This window comes from Phyllostomus hastatus, unplaced genomic scaffold (assembly GCF_019186645.2).
Source record: "Phyllostomus hastatus isolate PE091 unplaced genomic scaffold, TTU_PhHast_1.1 phas_scaffold_39, whole genome shotgun sequence".
NCBI classification, from domain to species: Eukaryota; Metazoa; Chordata; class Mammalia; order Chiroptera; family Phyllostomidae; genus Phyllostomus; species Phyllostomus hastatus.
Window position 1 is genome coordinate 29,986,740 of NW_025334028.1, and position 23,525 is coordinate 30,010,264.

At 40.9% G+C, this 23,525-nt stretch overlaps 1 protein-coding gene across 1 annotated transcript; it reads right to left on the reverse strand.

The window, feature by feature from the left end:
• Positions 1 to 1,877: 1,877 nt before the first annotated feature.
• On the reverse strand, positions 1,878 to 22,940 carry ETNPPL (ethanolamine-phosphate phospho-lyase). Its single transcript, XM_045820190.1, has 13 exons — positions 22,711 to 22,940; positions 18,318 to 18,436; positions 17,882 to 18,041; positions 15,752 to 15,826; positions 10,827 to 10,917; positions 9,823 to 9,939; positions 7,980 to 8,062; positions 6,935 to 7,160; positions 5,932 to 6,086; positions 5,207 to 5,296; positions 4,847 to 4,977; positions 3,577 to 3,647; positions 1,878 to 2,436 (listed from the first exon to the last, which is right to left on the reverse strand). Exons 1-13 carry the CDS (start codon positions 22,764 to 22,766, stop codon positions 2,308 to 2,310), a joined length of 1,503 nt encoding a protein of 500 aa, XP_045676146.1. The 5' UTR covers positions 22,767 to 22,940; the 3' UTR covers positions 1,878 to 2,307.
• Between the last annotated feature and the right edge of the window lie 585 nt (positions 22,941 to 23,525).

Below are 23,525 nucleotides of genomic sequence, written 5' to 3' on the forward strand. Positions count from 1 at the left end.
GTTTCCAGGGACTCACACCCCTAGGAATGAGGGTTTGAGTTACATCACTTCTAGGAGATCCAGGAGTGATAGCCGAGGGGGAGTGGAACTTCAATGGTGGAGGAGGGAGATAAGAAGTACCAGCTGTAGCACTGGGATTATTTGCAGTGCCAGGAGTTGTAGTTTGCTCCACTAAGAACCCGCCCAAGAAGAGAGACCCACTGAGGAACCACTGAGGAGCTGCTCCCCCAAATGTGTGGGGAAGTGGATCTGTGTCCCACCCCAGGTGGACGTGGCAGCCATGGGAGTGTGCTGCTCAGGTCTCTCTTCAAGAGGAAACCTGTGGTGAGGAGAGTCGACTGCTGATGGCCTCCAGCTGCAGTATCTTTGAGATCCACTGCAGTGTTTAAGCTGGGTGCGCTGTCTCTGAGAGCTCCCAGCTGGGGGTGAAGGCAGCAGAGATGGGGGGGTTGCTGGTCATGTCCTCCCAGCACAGCTCTCCATTAGGGGGACCCTCTCTGTGCTGGGCCCCCGCGTGCTGGCACAGACCCTCCCAGGGCTGCACCTCCACCTGAGATTCTTCCTACTCAATCCTCCCTTCTGGTTCTTCTCCTTTCATAGGGTCAGACCCTTACTCATAGGTGTCAGTAGAAAGCCCTCCTGACTACTCCTGTTTCCTCGTTCCTTTATCTTTGACAGGAGTCACCTCTATCGACCTCTCACACTCCTGTCTTGGTGTTAAATCCCCCTTGGGACTCTCTTGAGTCCCAGAGGACCCACATTGGCACAGCCTCCCTTTTGAGGCCACAAATGAGGCAGCTACTGGGGCATTGCACACAGGTGCATTCAGGAAGGAGCCACATATTTCTGTGTCTCTCTTATTATAAAAACCTAGTGTTTAGATAATGAAGAAGAGTGGAGTGTATTGAAGAATACAGTCTCAGCTTTCTACTATTTTGTATTCAGAAAAGAAGCCACGGGCATGGGTTTTGCTCTTCCTCTTCTGAGCATGTATCCCAGCTCCAGTTAGGGAGACAGCAAGGGGTGCGCACAGAACTTATCTTGTCATTAACTTGTTCCCTAGGGGCGAACCACAGACACCTGTATTCCCGTTCCTCTTTGCCAGCTTTGGGAACCAACTGCAGCATTATCCAGCTGAGGTCCAGAATCAGTTCTGCTTTTAGGAGTAAAAAGTATTAATATTATACTTTTGTAGCCTTCTTATCTATGATGAACTCAGAAAGAAAGCTTTTTACAATTAATTTTCTTCCCAACATCCTTCTCAGTTGTCATGAAATTGCCATAGCAAGACTACTACCTCTACTTTATGTAACAAAACCACAAAATTTAATAATTATTAGGAAGGCAATAGAGAGACAAGGGGAAGTCTATACTAAAATTCAAATTTCTCCCCATTCGGTACATTGCTTTCCAAGTTGATGTATGTTACCAGCATGTAATGGAGAGTCTCTTGAGGTTCCAGGTGTCCTCATGTCTGGTTAGAAGTGTGTGTGTGTGCGTGCGCATGACAACCTTGATGGTGAGAAAAAGAAGATGTTTGATTCAAAGTTAATTTCTTACTTGACAGGTAAGTGCCTTGCCAAGGTGACACAATCTAAGTAGACAAAGCTCAGTCTCCTGGGAACACAGAGTTTTGGCTCCTGCTGCCATCCGAGCTACCTCTGCAGAGCATATCTGGGTGTACTCCTTGTGTCCTGACCCCTAGTCCCCACAGGATCATGATTAACCCGGCCCTAGCGCCTCGCCAGAGGTCTGGGTTATTCATTCACTTTTTACATTTGCTCTATGTGATTTGTTTCCCCAAATGACTGCATTCACCACCCCAACTTTTTATATTCTTTGCAAAAGAAGGATAAACACTTTGCTAGTAAAACATGTTTGGTGTACATTATCTTTTATTTTATTATAGTCCATAAATGTATACCAAAGGAATCATTATAGAATTCATATTTTAAGGCACAAGGTCTCCTAAGTTAAGGAACCTGTTGTACTTTGCTCCCTTATTTCAGACATTAAAACATGAAAAGTAAAACTTCCAACATAATATTCAACTTAAAGCTTAAATTTAGTAGAATAAATTAAGTACATTCAGGAAGTTCAAGTCAGGAATTAACAGGCTGAGGGCTAAACTAATAATTTTGACATGGCTTAGTCATCAGTTGGTTTATTCTTACTACTCATTTATGCTTTTTTATTGACAAAGCTATATGGAATGCAAATTCTACCTTTAAGGAGTACAGAGAGCTGTTAAGAGGATACTTCCTTTCATAACTCAGGATATTTATCTTGCTTTAAAACACTAATGTCTCATGTCTTGAGCCGCTTACTGAGCAGTGAATGTTTATCTGCGCACAGTCCATTTTTCTTCTGCTTGGGATTTGCTTTCTGGTCCGGGGATCCCCCACTGAGCAATTCCAAGTGTGGTTCCTTAGGCATCTGCAAGACAGGCACACAAACTCCAGTGGGCACTCCACCTCTGACCTGCCCAGCCCCCCGGGGGTGCCGCAGAGGCAGGCAAACTCAGCATGTGGGAGAACCCACGCCAGCCCCACACAACACAGTGCTAGTGGTTCCTCCCTAATGCTGTAAGTACCTTCCATAGGCATTTGAAAAGTGATGTCAACATCTGGCAAAATCTGGCATTCCGAGCCAACATTTCAGAAATGTGTGTTAACTTTACAAACTCCAAAGTAGAATTTCCCACAGTGAACCCCTTTTATGGAAGCTCCTTTTTAATGCTTGCTCGGTTCTTAGACCTGTGATTTTGTCCTAGCCAGAGAAGCTACTCTCAAATAGCAGATAATCATTGATTTCTAGAATTGGCTTGTCCTATTAAGCAAATCATTTGCTCTCATCCCGAGTGCCAATGTTTTTCAGTGAGGAGAAGGACTTTGCTGACCACACTGGATGTGCAGGCGGGCTCAAGGCACTGATTGTTCCTTTATGCGGCAAAGTCATAAACAAATTATGCAACGAAGCCTCTCAAGCTTTTTGCCTTGCTGTGTCCCGACCCGGGGAGCTCTCTCTCACACCCTGGGCGGCTCAGGGGGAGAATGGAAAGGCCCTCTGCTGGAAGCACATCAAATGCAGAAAGTAGGCCACTGGGTGCCAGAAGGTTCCCAGGCTCCGGAGGCCATTCAAAGTTTCGACTTTAGTTCATGTCAGGATCAAACTCGTATTTTGGAGCCATGCTGCTAACACTTCTGTTGATTTTAAAGAGTGGTGTGTGAGAATCTGAGGCAGTGTCAGGTGGTCTTCAGAGGAAACAAGAAGGCATTTAGGTCACATGTAATCATCTCTCTATATGACTTGAAGGCCCTCTTTATGGGCCTGAGGGGTTTTTGATGGTTGCTACAGGAATATCCTATCAGAATCTTTGCCTTTGTGCCTTTCCAGTGGCCTGACACACAGCTTGAAATTTAATGGTGCACTCAAAACTGCAACAATAAGCCATCCCTAGCAAAGGCAGGTTTTATTCTAAAGGTCATTGTACAATTTTTTAAAATTTGCAATCTTATTTCATAAATTCCTACAGTTTTCATCTTTTCTCCTAAAAAGAAAGTAGCTGACTCTTACCTTTGTTCTGCATGGTGTATTCTCAGAGTCCGTCACACTCTCAGTTTTGGCTCCGATGGCTTCTTCTAAAACTGCATCAAAGAGGGTGCAATGGAGAAGACAGAACATAAAAATCTCAAAAAATCCTTTTGGTATCTATAGGGATACCCTTAAGAATAGAGAGCTGAATGTGTGTGTGTGTGTGTTTTTTAAAGGTGTCACTGTGCAAATTGCTGCTTTTAAGATTTTATTGCAGTGTTTCATCATTATCATTTACAAGGGGCACTTGAGCCTGTGTTAGCTGCGCCTCGCTCGCTCCATTCAAAAGAAATTCTTTGGCTCATCATTGACAGCGGCGCTTAAGCTCTGAGGTGACTTTTAAGTAATAGTTATGGACTTGCCCCAACCTTTACTTGCCCCAACCTTCCACTGCCTGGTCCTTCAAGGGACCAGAGAACAGGCAGGTGTGTGAGGAATGCTTGTCAGGTTTGGGTGTCTTTGGCAGGTACAGGTCACTTGGGTTGACTCTCAAGTTCCCAAACATTAATTATCTACTTTGTATGTTATGCTGATTCCTGGCTTCTCCGCCTTCTCTCAGCCCTAAAAGACTGAGAGCAGAGAAAGTGAATCTTGAAAATATAACTAAAGTGACAAAAATTCTAACATTTGACAGCACTTTATGTTTTTCAACATGGTTTTACACTGTTCATTTACTTTCTAATATCAATTTATACTCACAACAAAAAAATTAATTAACCTAGTTTTATAATATAGGTAAACAAAAGATAAGTTCCTATGAAAGGCTATAATTCTGAATGGACAAACAAAAGTGCTCAAAATTAAATTGTAATAGGTAAAATATACAAAATCAAATGATTCAGCATAAAATAAATAATTGTTAGCCTGAAGACTACAATTTTTATTAATAACATCTCACATAACCTCACAGCACAATGTTGAAATACTATACACTGCAGAATTTGTGGTGCATGCAGTTTTTAAAAAGTGAAAATAAATGATAAAAATAAAACTGTGTGCTATTTCAGTAAAAGCTTAGGCTTGGAGTTGTGTGAGTGCAAACAGAAAATGTTGACTTAACTAACAGTCCATAATGTAGTTATTATTTCTCAGCTCTCTTCTAGTTCTAAATACAAAATTAACATTCATTTCTGCCCTCCTTCACTTCCATCATGAATGACAAGATGCACACCGTGTATGAGCAACCCAGGGTTGGTGGTGGAGAGCAGGGGACGTGGGGCCAAGGAGGCATCTTAAAAATCTGTGGACAGACCTGTTAGAATCCCATCGAGTTGGTCCACCAAAAACTCGGCGTCTTCTTCAGTGAAACACATAGGTGGTTTTATTTTAAGTACATTTCTATGAGGTCCATCGGCGCTGAGAAGCACTTGCTTTTCTTTCATCCTAATGAGGATGCAGGAGATACGTGAGAATGCATGCAAGATAAGTAAGATTCTTTAAGAATAATGTGAACACAGAGCAGTTTTGTATTCCACACACAAGAAGCCCACATTTAAAGAATGCGTGTGTCTTAAACTTTCCTGATTTGGCGAGATGGGAGGAAGTAAAAGAAGGCTTCCTGAGGCTGGGCACCCTAGAACGCAGACACCACACAGGGAGGAAGTACATTTACTTGTAGATAATGTGCTGAGCTTCGGCTGTGGCGGGGGTCCTTCTCTGCTGGTCCTTCACTAAGTCAATTCCGATAAAAAGGCCAATTCCCCTGAGGGAGGTGAAGAAAGAAAACTTGACACACTTTACTGAACACTGCATTGTCACAGAAAATTAACACAGTCCCTAAACTTCAGCTGAATGTGAGGCTGAATGTGACCCCCTTTAAGAGTGATTGTAATTGATTCTCACTAATCCAAGATACCAATCCAAGTGTTCACAGGTCTTTTTAGTTTTTGAAACAAGTCAGTTTTTGTCATTTAGTATTTTTCCCCCCTCACTTAATTGAGTAAACAAAAGACTTAAAACAACCTCTTCAGATTATTTGGTTTCTCAGGACATTAATGATGATAAATATTACATATATGTAAAATATCAAGTTTTCTCAGATATAATTTTAAAGAATTTTTAATAAATAACTTAAAGTTATTTCAAATTCTTTCTTTTTACCTTTTTTGGTGCTAAAATTATCCCAGCTTTGTCTTTCAAAAGCTTATAAAGGAATACACTCACACGTTAACAGTAGCGATATCTGGGTTCTAGACTGAGAATGAGTTCTGTTTTTTATATTTTCGGTGTTTTCTAGATTTCGTTTTCTGCACTTTGTTTTAAATGTATCAGGTAAAATATAAACCATTTTCATTTGGAAGGGTGAGCAGCTGCATAACAATGTCATGACAAACACACCTGACATCTCCTATCAAAGGGTGCTTAGCCTTCTGCTTATTCAGTAACTCAATAAGGTAACTCCCCACTCTCATGGCATTTCCTTGAAGGTCTTCGTTTTCAATCACATCCAGGACAGCCAAACCAATAGCAGAAGATACTGGATTTCCTCCATACTTCAGAAAAAGGATAAATGAGAAAACATAATTACATTAGTAGCATTGCTTCATCTATGAGAAATTTGTGTCAAACATAAGCAAGCAATTTCAATAAAACTTTCTCTTATACATTAATTTCATAGATTAGAATATAGCATGATTCTACTTATTGAGGATTAAAAGAAAATTCATTCAAAATTATATTCTCCATGCTGCATAAGTAGTATGAAAGACCATCAGGAAATTCATTGGTTCATCCCAACAAAAAAGAGACAGTGTGTTGGGAATTAAGGTTTTCAGAGTGTGGTTGGGAGGGGGGAGGTATGGGTTTCTTTCAAATAATTTATGTCCTTAGATTTGAATCTTACTTGTAGCTAAATAACAAATGCTATTATACATACCATACAAACTATAATATTTTTCCACAGCTTAACACTTAATACTTTTGAGGGGATAAAACCAAGGAAATGAAATTTCTCAAAGATAAAAATGTAGTGTCTTTTTTGTCAGCCATACAACATTTATAGTAATGAATCATCTAAACAGAGATGTTTTGGAAATTCAAATATGATAAAAAACAAAGAAATAATATCTGTTAAAGAAACATCATAACTAGAATTTAGCAGGGAAGCCACTTATCAGTGTGATAATTAGTAAGAACAATTGAGAAACAGGAGAGACAGAGAAGGAGAAATACAAGGAGAACTGTGTCAGATAGAATGAAGCATGGTTAGATCAAAGTTTGGCTAGGATTCTGTGGTGGTTAGCTGGCAATAATGAGCTTTAGTTTTTACTATATGGGCAAGGAGTGTAAGAGCAAGCATTCTTTTCTCTTCTTAGCATTAAAGCCAGAGATCAAGATATACCGTATTGAAATACTCCATCCCAGAGCTGCTGAAGGCTTCTGCAATTTCTTTGGTTGTTACCACACATGCCACTGGGTGGCCATTGCCCATTGGTTTTCCCATCGTGACGATGTCTGGAACACAGTCTTCACCGTGCATTTGGAAGCTCCAGAAATGTTTCCCAACTCGTCCAAAACCAACCTGAACTTCATCAGCTATAAACACACCTCCTGCTTTGTGAACATATCTGAAAAACAAAAGCACAGTCTAATGCTTTCATGTCACTGAGAGTCCCCACACCCACCCACAAAAACACAGATTTTTTGAGAATTTAAGAAAAAAATGTCAAATTGAAGCCTGGAGTCTTTGTTAAAAATATTTCAGTGCTCAAAACTCTCAATGACATCTATATTGTCATTGACTTTGAAATATAGCCACATAATTTCCAGATTAGATCTATTATATACTATTTGGGTTTATGTTAAAATAAGCTCTATGACAGCAACTTAAGTGGGAAGAGAAAGAAGTGAACAAAAAGCAGTGTTTAGTGGGGTTAATCCTGAAATTTTTACTAACTGGTTAGGGTTAGGCACCAGCATATCAGGCCAGGGGCTGGGGCAGAGTCCTTGAGGGCCCCTGCTAAACCACCTGCAAGCTTCTTTGTTTGCTGGGTCTTGAGAAGGTGAAGGAATTCTGGGAGTCTTGGCGTGGCAGGCATTCTGAAGTGGCTATTTAATAGCTAGCTTGGAAGTTCTTCAATATATTTTTAAAAATATTTTATTTATTTATTTTTAGAAAGAGGGGAAGGGGAGAAGAAAGAGAGGGAGAAAAATATAAATGTGTGGTTGCCTCTCACATGCCCCCTATTGGGCACCTGGCCTGCAACCCAGGCATGTGTCCTGACTGAGAATTGAACTGGCCACCCTTTGGTTCACAGCCCATGCTCAATCCACTGAGCTATATCAGCCAGGGCAGAAGTTCATCAATATTTTCACAACCAATACGGTCCTACAGAATTGTCATGGTGCCCTCAGTTTCATCAAGGGTGCCCATGTCAAGTACATACTCTGTCACTTTCTGGAAGTAGCCTGCTGGAGGGATTATTTGTCCACCACAACTCTGCATGGATTCGGCAATAAAGGCAGCAATCTATACAAGAGAAGATGGGGTCAAAGTCCATTAAGTCCCCCTCAAACTACCTTAAGAAGGGGACTTCTTACACAGCAGTTTTTTAAAAAATGTCTAGGAATCAACCTGTGCCAAGAGGCAAACTACTGTGAGAAATGAAGAAAGGGTGCTTTCCCTTTCATTACAATTAGTTCAAATGCAGGGTTTTCATTAGGACCAACTGAATAAGACCAATGTTTTGGTCAGTCTTCATATGAAGATCTAAAAAATTACCCAGGTTCTAGTACATTACTGTGGTGCTTATTTCTCAGCCTGGTGCACTAGGATGGCCTGAGCCTGGAATGCACACAAAGTGGGAGGAGGACTTGAGGCCACACACGAGTACACCGAGTCACCGTGCTGCAGTTCTAGTGCTTGCCCTGAGCTAGGTTCACCTCAGCAGAGTTAGGCAATTCCCAACAGGAATTGCAGAGGGAGTGTTCTAGAGGATAGGAACAGTAGAAAACAGGTAACACTGAACTAAGTAAGATATGAAGTCAAGAGAACTAAGGTTCTAGTATAGCCTACCTCTTAGTAACTGTATTACCTTAAAGTCCCTTACTTTAAACTATTTCATTTATCAGCTGTAAAATGAAGTTGCTGGACACAAAAGAAATATTCTCTACAATTCTATGACTTTCTAAGCACATCTAATACACCAAAGCAACCAATTTTATATTTGCTCACTGCTTTCAGCATTGTTAACATGATAGCATCTATTTAATAACTATTGAATGCTAATGTGCTCAAAATATCATGTGAATCCCTTTCACAGCAAAAAGACCATATGATCTTGGCAATGCAAAATGTTTTTCCTGGCAGCAGTGCTCACTGTTCAGTAAAGAGGTAAAGGCTACATTTGAAGAGAAAAAATACATTAAGCTTAGGTCCACCTGCATAGGTATAATGTAGGAAGATATGAAAATCGATGGGTTGGAAAGAAAAAGAAGAAACAGAAATAAAAGTGACTTTTCAGTCATTAAAACCACATATTTCAATGGGAAAAGGCAAAAACTTCATTTGTATTGTCATTAAATTTTCTTTTTGCCATGTTGATGCCTAAACATGTTGAAAGGCAAAGCATGTGTCAAAACACATTAAAACACCATATTAGTAACCCTCAAATGGGCTGAGAGTTAACGTGAAGCTGGAGACAGTAGGGTAAAGACTCAGAAAGCAAGGTGTTTTTCCTACTCTGCAGGATTTTGCTTCTGTCTCAGAGGTCCAGGTCCAGATCGAAAGAAACTTTTTCTGACATGACTTACCCAAGTGTTGTGGCTTCAGGAAAGTTGAACCAGTTCAAGGGAAGTGCCAAGGCTCCTTTGCGGGTCCTGGAGTCTGCACTGGTCCTGATGCTTCAGGGCCACCCTGCCTCCTCCCTTCTTGGCACCATGTATTAGCCCCTTGTGCTGCTCCGCTTTGGAGTAATCTGTCCCTGGCTCATTTCCTTTCCCTAATCCTCTCTCCTCTGCCCCTTTGGACCAGAGTCTGCACCCCACTGGGAAGGTCAGAGTTAGGCCACCAGTTTTGGAATGGGTACAGTGATTGCCCTTCCAGGATAAATAAAAATAGGTAGTCTTAGAGGCATGACTATAATAACACACTTTTTGAAATATGAACCAAGTGAAAATGTAACCAGAGAAGAACAGAAAGGGAAATAAGATCTAGTTCTTTTCCATCTCTCCAATATATCACAATGATATAAAAGATGTTACAATGTTTCCAAAACTGTAAATACAAACCTTCCTTCCACTTTTATGAGCTTCATCAATAATTTTCTTCACTTCATCTGCATAAGCGCTGGCTGGGTCTGCATGGTCTTCTCTATATTTTCCTCTGTAAGTATCTGGAGTTGGTGCCTTAAACATCAAACAATAGAGTCTCTTATGATTTGCTTTTTGGAAAAATAAGCTTTTGAAATTTGGCATTTTCCCACAAAAGTATATTAGAAAGGTGATCACGTGGATTTAAGTGACTCTAGGTTCTTTCGTTCTTCTTCCATAACATTTCTGAATTCCATGAGTACCTGAAATCTTTTCATTATGAATGGGAGCTAATGTTCCTAGACCCTTGTAAGTCAAGACTGTAACCCTATATTCACATAGGGATCAAGTTCAAATTAACAAGTGTGATTATTATTATCTGAAAATGTCAATGGCTGGAAACTGTACTAACTATTCTAGATTGAAAATAAACTAACATTTACCAGTTTTATAACAAATTGTAATTATTCAGAAAACTTGAGTGCCTTACCACAGATTCCAGATTTTAAAATTTGGAAGAAGGTATTGATGATTTTCTTAAGACAGTCTACTGATCCTTTCTTAAACCAAATCAGTTTTACTGTTTCAACAACTTAATTGGCTTATTTTGTTTATTTTACTTAGTAAATCTATATAATAATTTAGCATAGAGCAATTCAAAGACAATCATACACACTTAATTCAACGTTGAATTTCAAGCTGATATCATTGGTAGAAAAAGTAATTAAAAACCAAGGGGCAAGAAAAACAAACAGCTGTGAATAATAGCGATCACTATCACTATACTAATTTGTTCACCAAAGGAGTGCTCATCGATAGATTTTGAGCCACATTAACTAGCTTTTTGACTTTAGCAAGTCACATACTGCTCTAGATCTTAGTTTCTTTTTCAGGGTTTCATTTCAATGAAAAGATTGGACTGGATTATCACCAAGCACACTTCCAGTACTAACATTCTGATTCTTGGACCCTAAAATACTTACCACATGCACAAATTCTTTCTTGACATCTGTGCCCTGTCCATATTTATATGGACTGATCTCAATTAAAGATGATAGGTGACCATGGTAAGCACTGAAAAGGAAAAAAATCAGTAAACAAAATTGCTCAAAGAAGGATTTTTTCTAGCAAATACAAAATAGCATTGCATATCATCCAAAGAAAATCTCAATATGGGTACCAGATTTAACAGTTGTGGGATCTAATTTTCCGTGACAGGACCGGCCATTTACTTTGTCCAGTTCTTATTCATGAAATAAAACACAAAGAAGTCCAAATATGTATTCTTATAAAAAATTTCTTTTTAACCAGAAAGAACTTAATTTTTTTAAGTTATATCTGCTAACTTAGATCATAAAAAATAAAAAATAGTATTTTCTATAGCTTCATGAAAAGTGTCTTTGATAGTTACATTCTAATGAATTTTAAAAATAACTTTCCATCATATAATGGGCTGTGTTTCTGTTCAGGATGGTTTCCCAAGGATACCCAGTTGCACAAATCAGGCAAATACAAATTGGTAAGGAACAGAAAGTCTCTTAAAGAACTAAGATTGGTAAGTGATTGAGTGACTATGAAGTTTCTTTCCAGTAAAATACAGGTGGCTTTCATATGCCCTTTTCTGTTTCTTCCCCAGAGATATAATTGAGAGATCTGGAAAAGAAATTGTAAAAGACCCATGAATATATAAAGCAAAGAGGAAGCACTTTTTTAAAATCATAGGTTAAACCATGCTACAGAGCCAGAGCAATACAATCAGTGTGGCGTTGGACCAAAGACATGACTGGGACAGGTGACCTCAGAGATACACCCATACCTAAATGGTAATACAGGGGACTCACAGCTGCATTCAATATAAGGAGTAATTATATAGGTAGAAGAAAATAAAGAATATCTTTGCAATCTGGGGGTTGGGGAAGAGATATTAACAAAACTTAGAAAATACAAACTATAAGATGAAAATTTCATCTACTTGATTTGATCAAAATTAAAGATTTCTGTTGAAGAATACCAATGACAAAATTAAAAGACATATAATGGAGAGGAAAAACATATTTGAAATGTCTCACACTTAAAGAGATTAATTCCCCAAATGGTGGTTTTCAATTCTGCCTGTACATTAGGATCACTTGGGAAAATGTAAAACACATTCTATTTCCTAGGATCCACTTCTAGAGATTCTCTTTCATGGGTCTGGCATGGAGCCTGGCATTAGTATTAAAAAAATATTCCTCAGGTAATTCTAAATCACAGTCCTCTGAATGTTGAAATCCTCTGATCTAGATTGTATAAACGACTGCAAACCAACAAGAAAAGGGTGGAATCCCAGTTTTAAAATTGGGCAAAGAATATGAACAGTAATTTTCAGAAGAAAAATCACAAATGTGAAACGAGTATAAGAAGAGATACTCAAACTTATAATTTGAAAATTGAAAATTAAAACAAAATTGGTATCATTTTATACCTATTAGACTGGCAAAAATTAGAAAAAATCAGACAGCAAAACGCTATTAGGTTTTGGAGAGGACATGGAAAAATGGGAAATTTCATGCACTGTGTAGTACGTGTTGTAACCATTCTGGAGGTGGATCTGGCAGTATTTAGTCAAATTAGCAATGTTTACAGTACCCCTATGGCCTAGCAATCCTGTTTCTGGGTGTTTATCCCTAAGAAATTTTCAGAAAGGTCCGTAGGGGCACATGTGCAAGGATGCTCATGGCAGCACTGTTTGTGGTAGCTGGGGGTAAAGGGTGGTCACAGCATCCATCACTAGTGGGAACCATATGCAATAGTTTCAGCTGTGCTGTTCCCTATAGCAGACACTGCCCAAGTGTAGCTATTGAGTGCTTGAAATGCAGCAAGTCGGATCTGCCAACAGCAACCAAGGCTGAACTATAAGAGAAGGGTGTCCTCAGCCCATATGAAGGGTCCACCTCCAGTACCCAGCTTGGGTGACAGAGGAGGCTGTGACACCGGATCCTATAGGACACCTACTACATTAGGCCATGCTACCAAGACACAGAGTCAAAGCAGCTCTACCCAATATATAGAAACAAACATAGGGAGGCTGCCAAGACTAGGAGACAAAGAAACATGGCCCAAATGAAACAGCAAATCAAACATCAGAAAAAAAGCTAAATGAGAGGAGGATCCAGGATGGAGGCATAGGTGGTCGCACTGTACCTCCTCGCCCAACCAAAACTAAGGACAACAAGAATTTACAAACAAAAAACAACCAGAACAGAGAGAAATGAACCGAACGGAAGTCTGAATACCATACATCCAGTCTGGTAAGAAGGGGCAGAATCGGAGGCCTACGGAGAGGGGTCGAGGGGTACCGGCAGGAAAAATCAGTGACTGGCATATGTGCAGGTGCAGACCACAGCCGATGGACTGGTGGCAGACCCTGGGCGCGGGAGGCAACCAGCAGACCCAGTGAGGCATGCAAGGCAGCTGGCTGTCTGCAGCTGCACATTCGCACACAGAACTAAGCGAAAACGGGCAGCGCGACACAGACCACGCATTCCAGGGACCCAGCGCCAGGAAACAAAGCCTGAAGGCACCAATTGAAAACACCTGTGGAAGTTGAGGCCGAGAGATTCTCTCAGCCTCACAGGAGGCTCCTTGGAAAAACCCACAGAGTCCAGGAGAGTGCACAAGCCCACCCGCCCAGGAGCCAGCACCAGAGGGGACCAATTTGCTTGTGGGAAGCGGCAAAGGGGACTGGAGTCCTGGTGAGAACAGAGCAGGCGCCATTGTTCCCTCTTGGACCCCACCCCCACATACAACGTCACAACCCAGCGAATGAGGTGCCCCGCCCTGGTGAACACCTAAGGTTCCACCCCTCATATGTAACAGGCATGACCAGACCAAAGGAAAAAAATAAAATAAAATAAAAAAGATGGCTCAAACAGAGTTGAAAGCCCCAGAGCCAATTTTTTTAAGTGACCAAGAAATAGCCAACCTATCAGATGCACAGTTCAAAGCACTGGTGATCAGGATGCTCACAGAATTGATGGACTTTGGTCATAAATTAGATGAAAAAATGCAGATTACAATAAGTGAAATGAAGAAAAATGCACACGGAACCAATAGTGATGGAAAGAAAACTGGGTTTCAAATCAATGGAAGGGACCAGAAGGAGGAAAGGAACAACCAAACAGAAAAGAATGAAGAAACAAGAATTCAAAAAAATGAGAGGCTTAGGGACCTCCAGGACACCTTTAAACATTCCAATATCTGAATTATAAGGGTACCAGAAGGGGAAGAGGAAACACAACAAATGGAAAAGTTATTTGAACAAAAAATAAAGAAGAATTTCCCCAATATGGCAAGGAAAATAGACTTCCAGGAAGTCCAGGAAGCTCAGAGAGTCCCAAAGAGGTTGGATCCAAGGAGGAACACATCAAGGCACATCATAATTACATTACCCAAGGTGAAAATGAAGGAGAGAATTCTAGAAGCAGCAAGAGATAAGGGGACAGTTGCCTACAAAGGAGTTCCCATCAGAATGTCAGCTGATTTCTTAAAAGACACCTTGCAGGCAAGAAGGGGCTGGGAAGAAGTATTCCAAGTCATGAAAGGCAAGGACCTACATCCAAGATTACTCTATCCAGCAAAGCTTTCATTTAGAATGGAAGGGGAAACAAAGTGCTTGTCAGATAAGGCCAAGTTCAAGAAGTTCATCATCACCAAGCCCTTATTATATGAAATATTAAAGGGACTCATCTAAGAAAAAGAAGATAAAAAATATGAACAGTAAAAAAGACACCAAACTCACAGTAACAAACACACCTAAACCAAAAGAAACTAAGCAAACAACTAGAACAGGAATGGAACCACAGAAATGGAGATCACATGGAGGATTAGTAACAGGGAAGTGGGAAGAGGAGAGAGGGGGAAAAGATATAGAGAGTAAGTAGCATAGACAATAGGTAGAAAATAGGGGGAGGGCAAGAATGGTGTGGGAAATGTAGAAGCGAAAGAACTTATGACACATGGACATGAACTAAAGGGGGGAAATGTGGATGGGAGGAGGTGGAGAGGGGGGAGGGGAGTGAAGGGGAGAATGGGACAACTGTAATAGCATAATCAATAAAATATATAAAAAAAGGAAATGCAGCAAGTCTGAAGTGACATGCGCTGTAAGTGTAAGACACCCATTGGATTTTAAAGACAATACAAAAAAAAAAAGAGAGAGAGAGAGAGAGCAAGAGAGAAAATGCTCAATATCTTTTATAAGGATTACATGTTGAAATGATATTTGGGACATGGTGGCTACTAGAAAACTGTAAATTCCCTATGTGGCTCAAATTATATTTCTATCTGATAGCATTGAACTAGAAGAATAGATATACACCCATCAACATAGAATCTTGACACTGTGCTGAGGGGAAAAAGTTGGAAACAGAAAGAGGTCTATAGCAATATTTTAAAAATTAAAACAGATGCACATAAAATAATGTACATTAAAAATAAAAGATATGCAAGAAACACCTTAGAATAATTGTCTATAAGTGGGAAGAATGGGAATAAAAGAGAACCAAAAAATCAACTGTGGTAGCCACCCGCCCGCAAGATGCCCACATCCTAATCCTCGAATTTAAGACTATGTTACATGGCAAAGGGGACTCTGCAGGTGTGGCTGAATTAAGTAAAGCCCCGATTCATGCAAAGCCCACGAGGCCATAACCACAACACCCAGCAGGGCTTCCCTTGTTTGCAGGAACTGGGAGGAATTAAGTGTCCTGCAGGTCTAACCTGGCCTTGATACCCTGATGCAAGTAAAAATCCCCTTGCCACATATCCCCCTCCTCCATATGTGTGTACGGCATTAGTATGGAGAGAGTCAAGATGATTTTGTCTCTGAAGGAGTGTCTTGCTTAGAGATCTTGTGTCCACAACTTACTGGTCAAGCGTGATCACATCTTGGTGGCCCCGGAACTGCCGAGCCAGGCGTAAGGCTAAGTCATTGGCTTCAGATCTACAAGAGAACATGGAGGGAACAATGTAACATAAGTTCTTTTAAAAATATTTCAAAATTTTCATTAAAAAGAAGATTCTAACTACAGATTCTATCTGAGGGGCATATGTTGCTAGACTTCCAATGGATGTGTAAAACGATGGATATCCATTTTTTCCTGGACATACATACCTGTGATAGTTTAATTTATAAATTAGGCACAGTAAGAGATTAACAACAATTACTAACAGTCAAATAGAACAATTATAAACAATACACTGTAATGAAAGTTATGTGAATGTGATCTCTCTCAAATTATTGTACTGCACCATACCCACCTTTTCACCCAAAGGAAGCACTTTCAGCCCCCCTTTGACAGAGCAGAACTGTCCTCACCACTGCTCTCTGTGCTTCGGGGCAACAAGTCAGTAAAGTCAGTGTTACTTGAACACAAGCACTGCGACACCCTGGGCAATCCGCCAGTCAGTCTGATCACTGAGAGGGCTACTAAGTGACTAATGGTGGGGAGCATATACAGTGTGGATACTCTGGGCAAAGGCTTGATTCACGCACGCCCCAGGGGGGACAGAGCCAGATGGTGCAAGATTTCCTCTTGCTACTCAGAATGGTCCATAATTTAAAAAGTATAAATTGTTTATTTCTGGAATTTTCTGATTGCAATTGGTCATGGGTAACCAGAATGGCAGAAAGAGAAATCTAAAATAAAGTGGGGGGGCACCATATTCAGAAATGTATTAAGAAGTACGTTGACCAAAGTGTCACAGGTTCAATTTCCAGTCAGGCCACATGGCCCCCAGCAACCGCACATTGATGTTTCTCTCTCTCTCTCTCTCTCCCTTCCCTTTCTAAAAATAAATGAATAAAATCTTAAAAAAGGAAAAAAGAAGTAAGTTGAACTCCTCTCTTTCACCTTCAATCTTGCTGACCCAACGATCTCACTTCATCTTTCTAATACAAGTTCCCCAGATGTCTTCAGTACAGAGCAATACAGAAAGAAATATGGCACTTGAACAGACAGAACCTTAGGACAATCTGGCCTCATGGAGGCTGGGACCAGGTCCTAAGCTACTCTGGAGGCCTCAGAGCAGCAGTGTGAATACTCACTCTTAGCCTCTCTTTTCATTCTTTCAGATTCAACTTTTAGTACCTGCTGAGGCATGTATTTTCAAAACATACATTTTATCTTCACCCGAGGACATTTTTTCCTTCATTGGTTTTAGAGAGGGGTTGGGGAAGAGAAAGAGAGAGAGAGATAGAGAGAGAGAAACATTGATGTGGGAGAGAAACATCAATTGGCTGCCTTCTCCAATGTTCTCTGACTGGGGAGCAAATCTGCAACTTACCTGGGTATGTGCCCCAACTGGGAATCGAACCCACAACCTTTCCATCTATGGAACAACACTCCAACCAACTGAGCCACACTGGCCAGGGCTCAAAAATTACTTTTTAAATGTCTACAGAATATTCCATAAAATGGATATATAATAATTTGAATTTATAAAATTTAAAAGTTGCAATATTATCTATTCAGTTTATTCCTTCCTTCTTTGTCTTTGTGTGATGAAAATAAGTTCAAAAACAATAAAAAATCCTACACAAGTTATAGCTTGTTTAGTAGTTCTTTTTGCTTGCTAAATCTCATTCAAGGTTATGGATACTTTAGCTACTTACTTTACTGCTGGAAGAGGTTAGTGTCATTTGATTAGTTAGGTTTTCTCACAGGAACACAAGACTTCAATAGCCTTTTGGGATACTTAAGGGGATGGCTTCCTCATCTTTCGCCAGGGAAACCATGGTAATAAAAAGTTGAGTGGCTGTGCTCAAAAGCCTTGGAACATGCTGTCTGGTGTCCTGTCTACAGCAGGCTAATGGACTAAAGCACAGGAACCAGACTGGTCAGGTCCCCGGTGTATAGTCACCTAGTAAATGGCAAGAATGTCAGGAAACCTTTTTAGACATCTACGCTCCACCACAAATCAAAACTAAAAGGTATGTATGAGAGACTTAACAAAGAAATTGCTGGGAAAAAGAAGAGTGGGAAACTTAGAAACGTACCCTGAATTTGTAAAGTAACAAACAGAGAGTTTCTCTGGCAAGGTCGCAGAAAGGCGCTTGGCATATTCCACGATGTTGTCATGAAGGAATCGAGAATTTGTATTTAGCACTTCCATCTGCTTCAGGGCCGCTCTGACCACTTCTGGGTGACAGTGTCCCACTAAAATTTAGGAGACAAAAGCCACAGAAATAAATTACAATACTAAATGCCTGGCAAATGAGGGGGATTCTAAAGCAAGAAAACTAAAGTTGATCTCCTTTCTGTCCCACATTTTGCTGCAATTTTTCTCCTCTAGAACTACCGGTCTTGTTCAGCAAAGGAGCTGCAGCCTCTACAATTCCTGCACAAATGTGAATGGTGCTAAAGCTGCCTTACTCCATAAAGGTACATCCCTGTGCCTTAATCCCACAAGGCACAATAACACTGGACAGTTACCATGGGCGACGTTGTTGATGCAGTCCAAATACTGTTCACCTTTTTCATCAAACAGGTACTGTCGCTGGGCGCGCACTATTTTAAGGGGATCTGCAGCAAAGAAGACTTTGCAGGAGGGCCTAGAAATAAAGAAAGGAAACACTCTGGTCTACTAGGGATGTTCAGTGTTTTTCCTTCTCGGTGGAGGTCGCTGTAAGTGGGAAGTCACAATTATATAAAGGAAAAGGAAAACACCACCTGGGTGACACATTTGAAAAAAAATTCCTATCAGCCTGGAAACTTTCATCTTAACCTCCCATTTGTGACACTGCTCACATTTCTTATTTTTGTTATATTAAATTTGCTGTGATTTGACACTATGTAGAAGCACATGGATCAACTCTGACAGATCTAATTACATGAACCACTAACTAATTTTCCTTTGGGAAATTTCATTCACCAGGAAAGAAAAGCAAACTATTTTTTTTTGAGGTTTACTATGTGTCAGGAACTGACAGATATTACAAATATTATCTCACTTAATTTTCCCAACTCTCCCAACAATCATATGAAATAGGAGTTATCATCATTATTATTTTTATAGGTGAGGAACTGGGGCACAGAAAAAATTAAGGAACTTGTTCAGGTTGTACAGCCAGTAAGAAATCCAGAATTTTAAACTAGACTGCCTTATGCCATAGCCCAAGATAATGCTTACTTGCTTTCTCTCTTTCTCCTTCTAATTTATAAGGAATCAAATAGCAATAAAGGCTAAATACAAATAACTTAGTGTTAAATATGATGAAGGAGATTTTATGGGAGATCATTTCCATGTCTTTGAGTGGTGCTTGCTCTGTATCCAGTGGATTTTCATTCTTTTTAAAAAATATATATTTTATTGATTATGCTATTATAGCTCTCCAATTTTTCCCTTTTGCCTCCCTCCACCCAGTACCCCTATTTCCTCCAGCAATTCCCCCCCTTAGTTTATATCCATGGGTCATGCATATAAGTTCTTTGGCTACTCCATTTCCTATACTATTCTTAACATCCCTTGTCTATTTTGTATCTACCAATTTTTGCTTCTTAATCCCTGCGCCTTACTCCCCATTTTCCCCCTTCCCACTCCCAACTGATGACCCTCCAAAAGATATCCATAGCTATGATTCTATTACTGTTCTGCTTCATTGCTTAGTTTCTTATTTGGGTTCATTATTGATAGTTGTGAATTTATTGCCATTTTAATGTTCATCATTTTGATCTTCTTTTTCTTGTATAATCCCCTTCAGCATTTCATATACTAATGTCTTGGTGATGATGAACTCCTTTAGTTTTACCTTTTCTGGGAAGCACTTTATCTGCCCTTCCATTCTAAATGATAGCTTTGTTGGATAGAGTAATCTAGGTTGTAGGTCCTTGTTTTTCATCACTTTGAATACTTCTTGTCAGCCCCTTCTAGCCTGTAAAGTTTCTTTTGAGAAATCAGCTGATTTAGATTTTGGTACATTTAAAGATGTCCTAGAAGTTCTTAAGCCTATTCTCATTTTTTAAAGTTCTTTTTTCTTCCTGCTGTTCTGATTTAATGCTTTTTTCTTCCGTATGTTCCAAATCATTGATTTGATTCTGAGGTTCATCCCCTCCACTGTTGGTTCCCTGAAGATTTTTTTTATTTCACATAATGCAACCTTCATTTCTGCCTGGGTCTTTTTTATGCTGTTGAAGTACCCAATGAGTTCCCAGAGCATCATGATAACCAGTATTTTGAACTGTGCATCTGATAGGTTGCTTATCTCCATTTCACTTAGTTCTTTTTCTGGAGTTTTGTTCTTTTCTTTCAGTTGGGCCATATTTCTTTGTCTCCTCATTTTGGCAGCCTCCCTATGTTCGTTTCTGTGTATTAGGTAGAGCTGCTGTGACTCCCTGCCTTGGCACACGTTATGTTGTATGGGGTGGAGCATAGGTAATCGCCAAGGCGGGACAACCCCTGCCACAGCTCTGTTACTCCATGTGGGGGAGGGCTCACAGAGGAGATAATGCCACTCCCTGGCCTCTGGAGTTTGCCCGGGAGGAAGCTATCTCCTCATTAACACTTTACTTTCTCCCCACATGCCACTGATACCCTTCCAACTATTGCCTGGTGGCAAATCCCAGAGAGGGTGGGCCTGTGTGAGTCTTAAGTCTGTTGTGGGCCCTTTAAGATGATACAGTTTCCTCTGCTGCCCCAACCCCCACTGGTTTTTACAGCCAGAAGTTATTCCACTTAGCTTTCTGATGCTGGGACCCTGGCCAGGGTGGTCTGGACTGGGGCTGGGATCGCTCTCCCCCAAGGTACCCTTCCCATTTTTTATCTGCCACACGTGGGTGTGGAACCACCTATTCCCAGCTCTGCCCCTCCTATCCATCTGGATAAATGTGGATTCTTTAAATCCTTGCTTGTCAGACTTCCACACAGCTCGATTTTCTGACAATTCTGGGTGAAATTTATTTTGTAATCTAGTTGTTTTTTTTTGCTATAGTTGTGTGTGGAGACAAGGCATGTTTACCTACACCTCTATCTCGACCTGAAGTCCTGGATTTTTCCAGTCTTTAATAAAATCCAATCATTCTTCTAACCCTTTAATCCGCTCTTTTGAACATAATAAAGTTGCCTATATTTTTGATTATTTAAATGAATGTCTGGAGTACAAATATTAGCAACATAGAAACAAAATCAGATTTCTGATCTTGGCTCTATGGACATTTAGAACTAAAACTGAATATATTATTTTTATTTTAGTGATTTTGTGTACACAAAAAAATGCCACAAGCATTAGAGGAAGTTTAGAGGATCAATTAGATACTTACATATTAAATTGATACACAACTGTTTAGAAAGTATTTTGATTATTGTGACTAGGTAATCTGAAATTTAAAGGTGCCTAAGATTAATCATCATCAGTGAAGGTGAAACTAATATTTAATATGACTTTCTTCCTGGTTCATACTCAGCTGTTAGTTTATACCTAAGAGTTAAAATTCAAAGAAACCTTTGTTATGGATGTGTGCTGAAAACTGCAGACTTCACCTTGCCTTGTCATAATGTACTTTCCACCTTGCCCCTCAGACTTTGGGTAAAATTCTTTTTCCAGTCAGTCAATGGCTACCTTTCTCCCTTCACAGAATTTGTTCTGCTCACGTCAGAAATCATTAGGTTTTCACTGGAACCTAACTATGTAGGATTGAAAACTAACAGAAAGGAGTGGTGATAAGAAAAAGGGAAAGGAAGGGGAAATAGGTAATGAGGAATCTATTTTAACCATACAGCAGGGCTGAGAAAGCTTGCTCCAACTTCCTAAATGTTAAGAAACCTCTCCGGGTTGCTTTCTGGAGCCTCAGGGTGTCAAGCTGCCCAGCACTTCTCCAAAGGGGATCCTGATTCTTTTCTTTCTTGTGTCCCCCAGGCCTCTCTCATGTGCACTCTGTAGCGCTTGCTAATTACATATAAATACTGCAGACCCTTGATTTTATAGGGACAAGGGGTCCAGAATGGCCACAATCATCATTCATTTTTACTTAAAAAAGTCACATTAATCTCATTTGCTCCTTCCTGTGAAGCAGAGTTCTTATTCCTACTTTAACAGAAAAGGCAATTAATTTGACAGAGGTCACACAGGTAACATGACACCCTACTAGGATTAGGGCCCAGGTCTGACCAAGTTCAGTCCTTGTGCTCACCAGTATATTACCATGTCCTTTACAGCACGGACAAAAACGTAGACTGGAGAGAACACTGCACTTTAAACTTTAAGTAAGGGGCATGGCTTGGGAGACACAAATGTGGGTAAGTATCATCGTCTTAACCCTTAGGACAGTGGTTTCAATGTTTTTTCTACTGGCTAGTTTAACCCTTTACCTCTGAACCAAGCATGCAATAAGTTCACTTTAAATAAAAGATGTAAGAATTTGTTTTTATAACCATCACTAAACATATTTCTGAGTTCCTAGTTTTGAAACCCTTTCGAGTTGGTGGGAGTTGCGGAGAGGTACCCTTCCTTCTCTTAGCGCCCATCTCTGGAATAAATGTTTGCTGGGGCCTTTAACCCTCACGGGTCAACTTTCCCAAAGGACCCGCAGCCTCACTCCTGCAGAAACTAGAACCCAAACTGCACTGGAGCGGGCTGAAAGTTTCCCCAGCTGCAAGGGACGCGCGTGCGCAGTTGCGGTGGGCCGCTCTGCAGGAGGGGGTGTGCGGGTTGAGGGCGGCGTGCGAGCGCAGGTGCTGCGGGCAGCGGGGGCACTCAGTTGGCAGCCTCCTTGCGAAAGTTTGGCGCGCCGTTCCTGCCTCGGCCGCTGCCTGCGGTGCTTCAGCTCTCAGTGCCCTGCGCTCGTTATTTCTCCCTCTCTGCACTGTTTCTCCGGGCTGGGGAGGCCTTACCCGATGTGCTTCCTCCTCAACGCCAGAGTGTCCTGCTTGCTGTACAGCTCGCACATGGTGGTGGGGTGCCCGGACGCTCCCAGGGGTCCCGGTCTCCCGTCTGCACGCTTCCTAGCGGACTGCCTTAGTGGCAGGCCTTGAGTCCTTTTGCCGAGCGTTGGGTCCCCTTCCTCTGCTCTTGGGAGGTAAACAGTGGCATCAACTAGCTAGGGTCATCTCCCTTTTAAGTCTTGCCCTGCCTTTACCCTTCCCCAAGCCCCACCCTCCTCCGGCTGGTGCTCGCTTGGCAAGTCACTAGACTTGCCACTCATTCGCCACCCCCCTCCCCCTCCGCTCCCGCTCCCGGCTAACTGGCTCCTGTTCCTACCCAGCTGATGCTCACTCCCCCCACCCCCATCCCTGTTACTTCTTCTGACTTGCCTTTTATTTTCCTAACTTTGCTTTCACCTTTCTTCCTCCTTTGCCTGGGAATTCCCTCCTTCCACCTTTCTTTCTTTCTTTGTGTGTGTGTGTGTGTGTGTGTGTGTGTGTGTGTGTGTGTATCTGATTATTTTCTTGTAAACATGCAAAGATAGGCCCTCTTGGGAGATAACAAGGCTTAACAGTTGTCTCCATTCTCACACTGAGAGTATTCCATTATCATAATCCACGAAAAGTAACAAACCAGATGCGCTAAGGATAAATGAGGACTCATCCTGGTATTAGTTGGGAGTGATAATGTATAGTGTTTCAAACATCATTATCCAATAACTATACTTCTACTTTCTCTAGTACTATACAGATTACAAAACATTCATGTTATTTGTCTGGTTCAG

What these genes read in the sequence shown, in the direction of transcription:
- ETNPPL (XM_045820190.1), bottom strand. Translation starts at nt 22,766, where the DNA reads ATGTGCGAGCTGTACAGCAAGCAGGACACTCTGGCGTTGAGGAGGAAG. An exon ending in TGTTACTTTACAAATTCAGG is followed by an intron (nt 15,827 to 17,881) that starts GTACGTTTCTAA and finishes GTTCTCTTGTAG; the next exon opens with ATCTGAAGCCAATGACTTAG. An exon ending in CCTTTGATAGGAGATGTCAG is followed by an intron (nt 5,297 to 5,931) that starts GTGTGTTTGTCA and finishes CACCTCCCTCAG; the next exon opens with GGGAATTGGCCTTTTTATCG.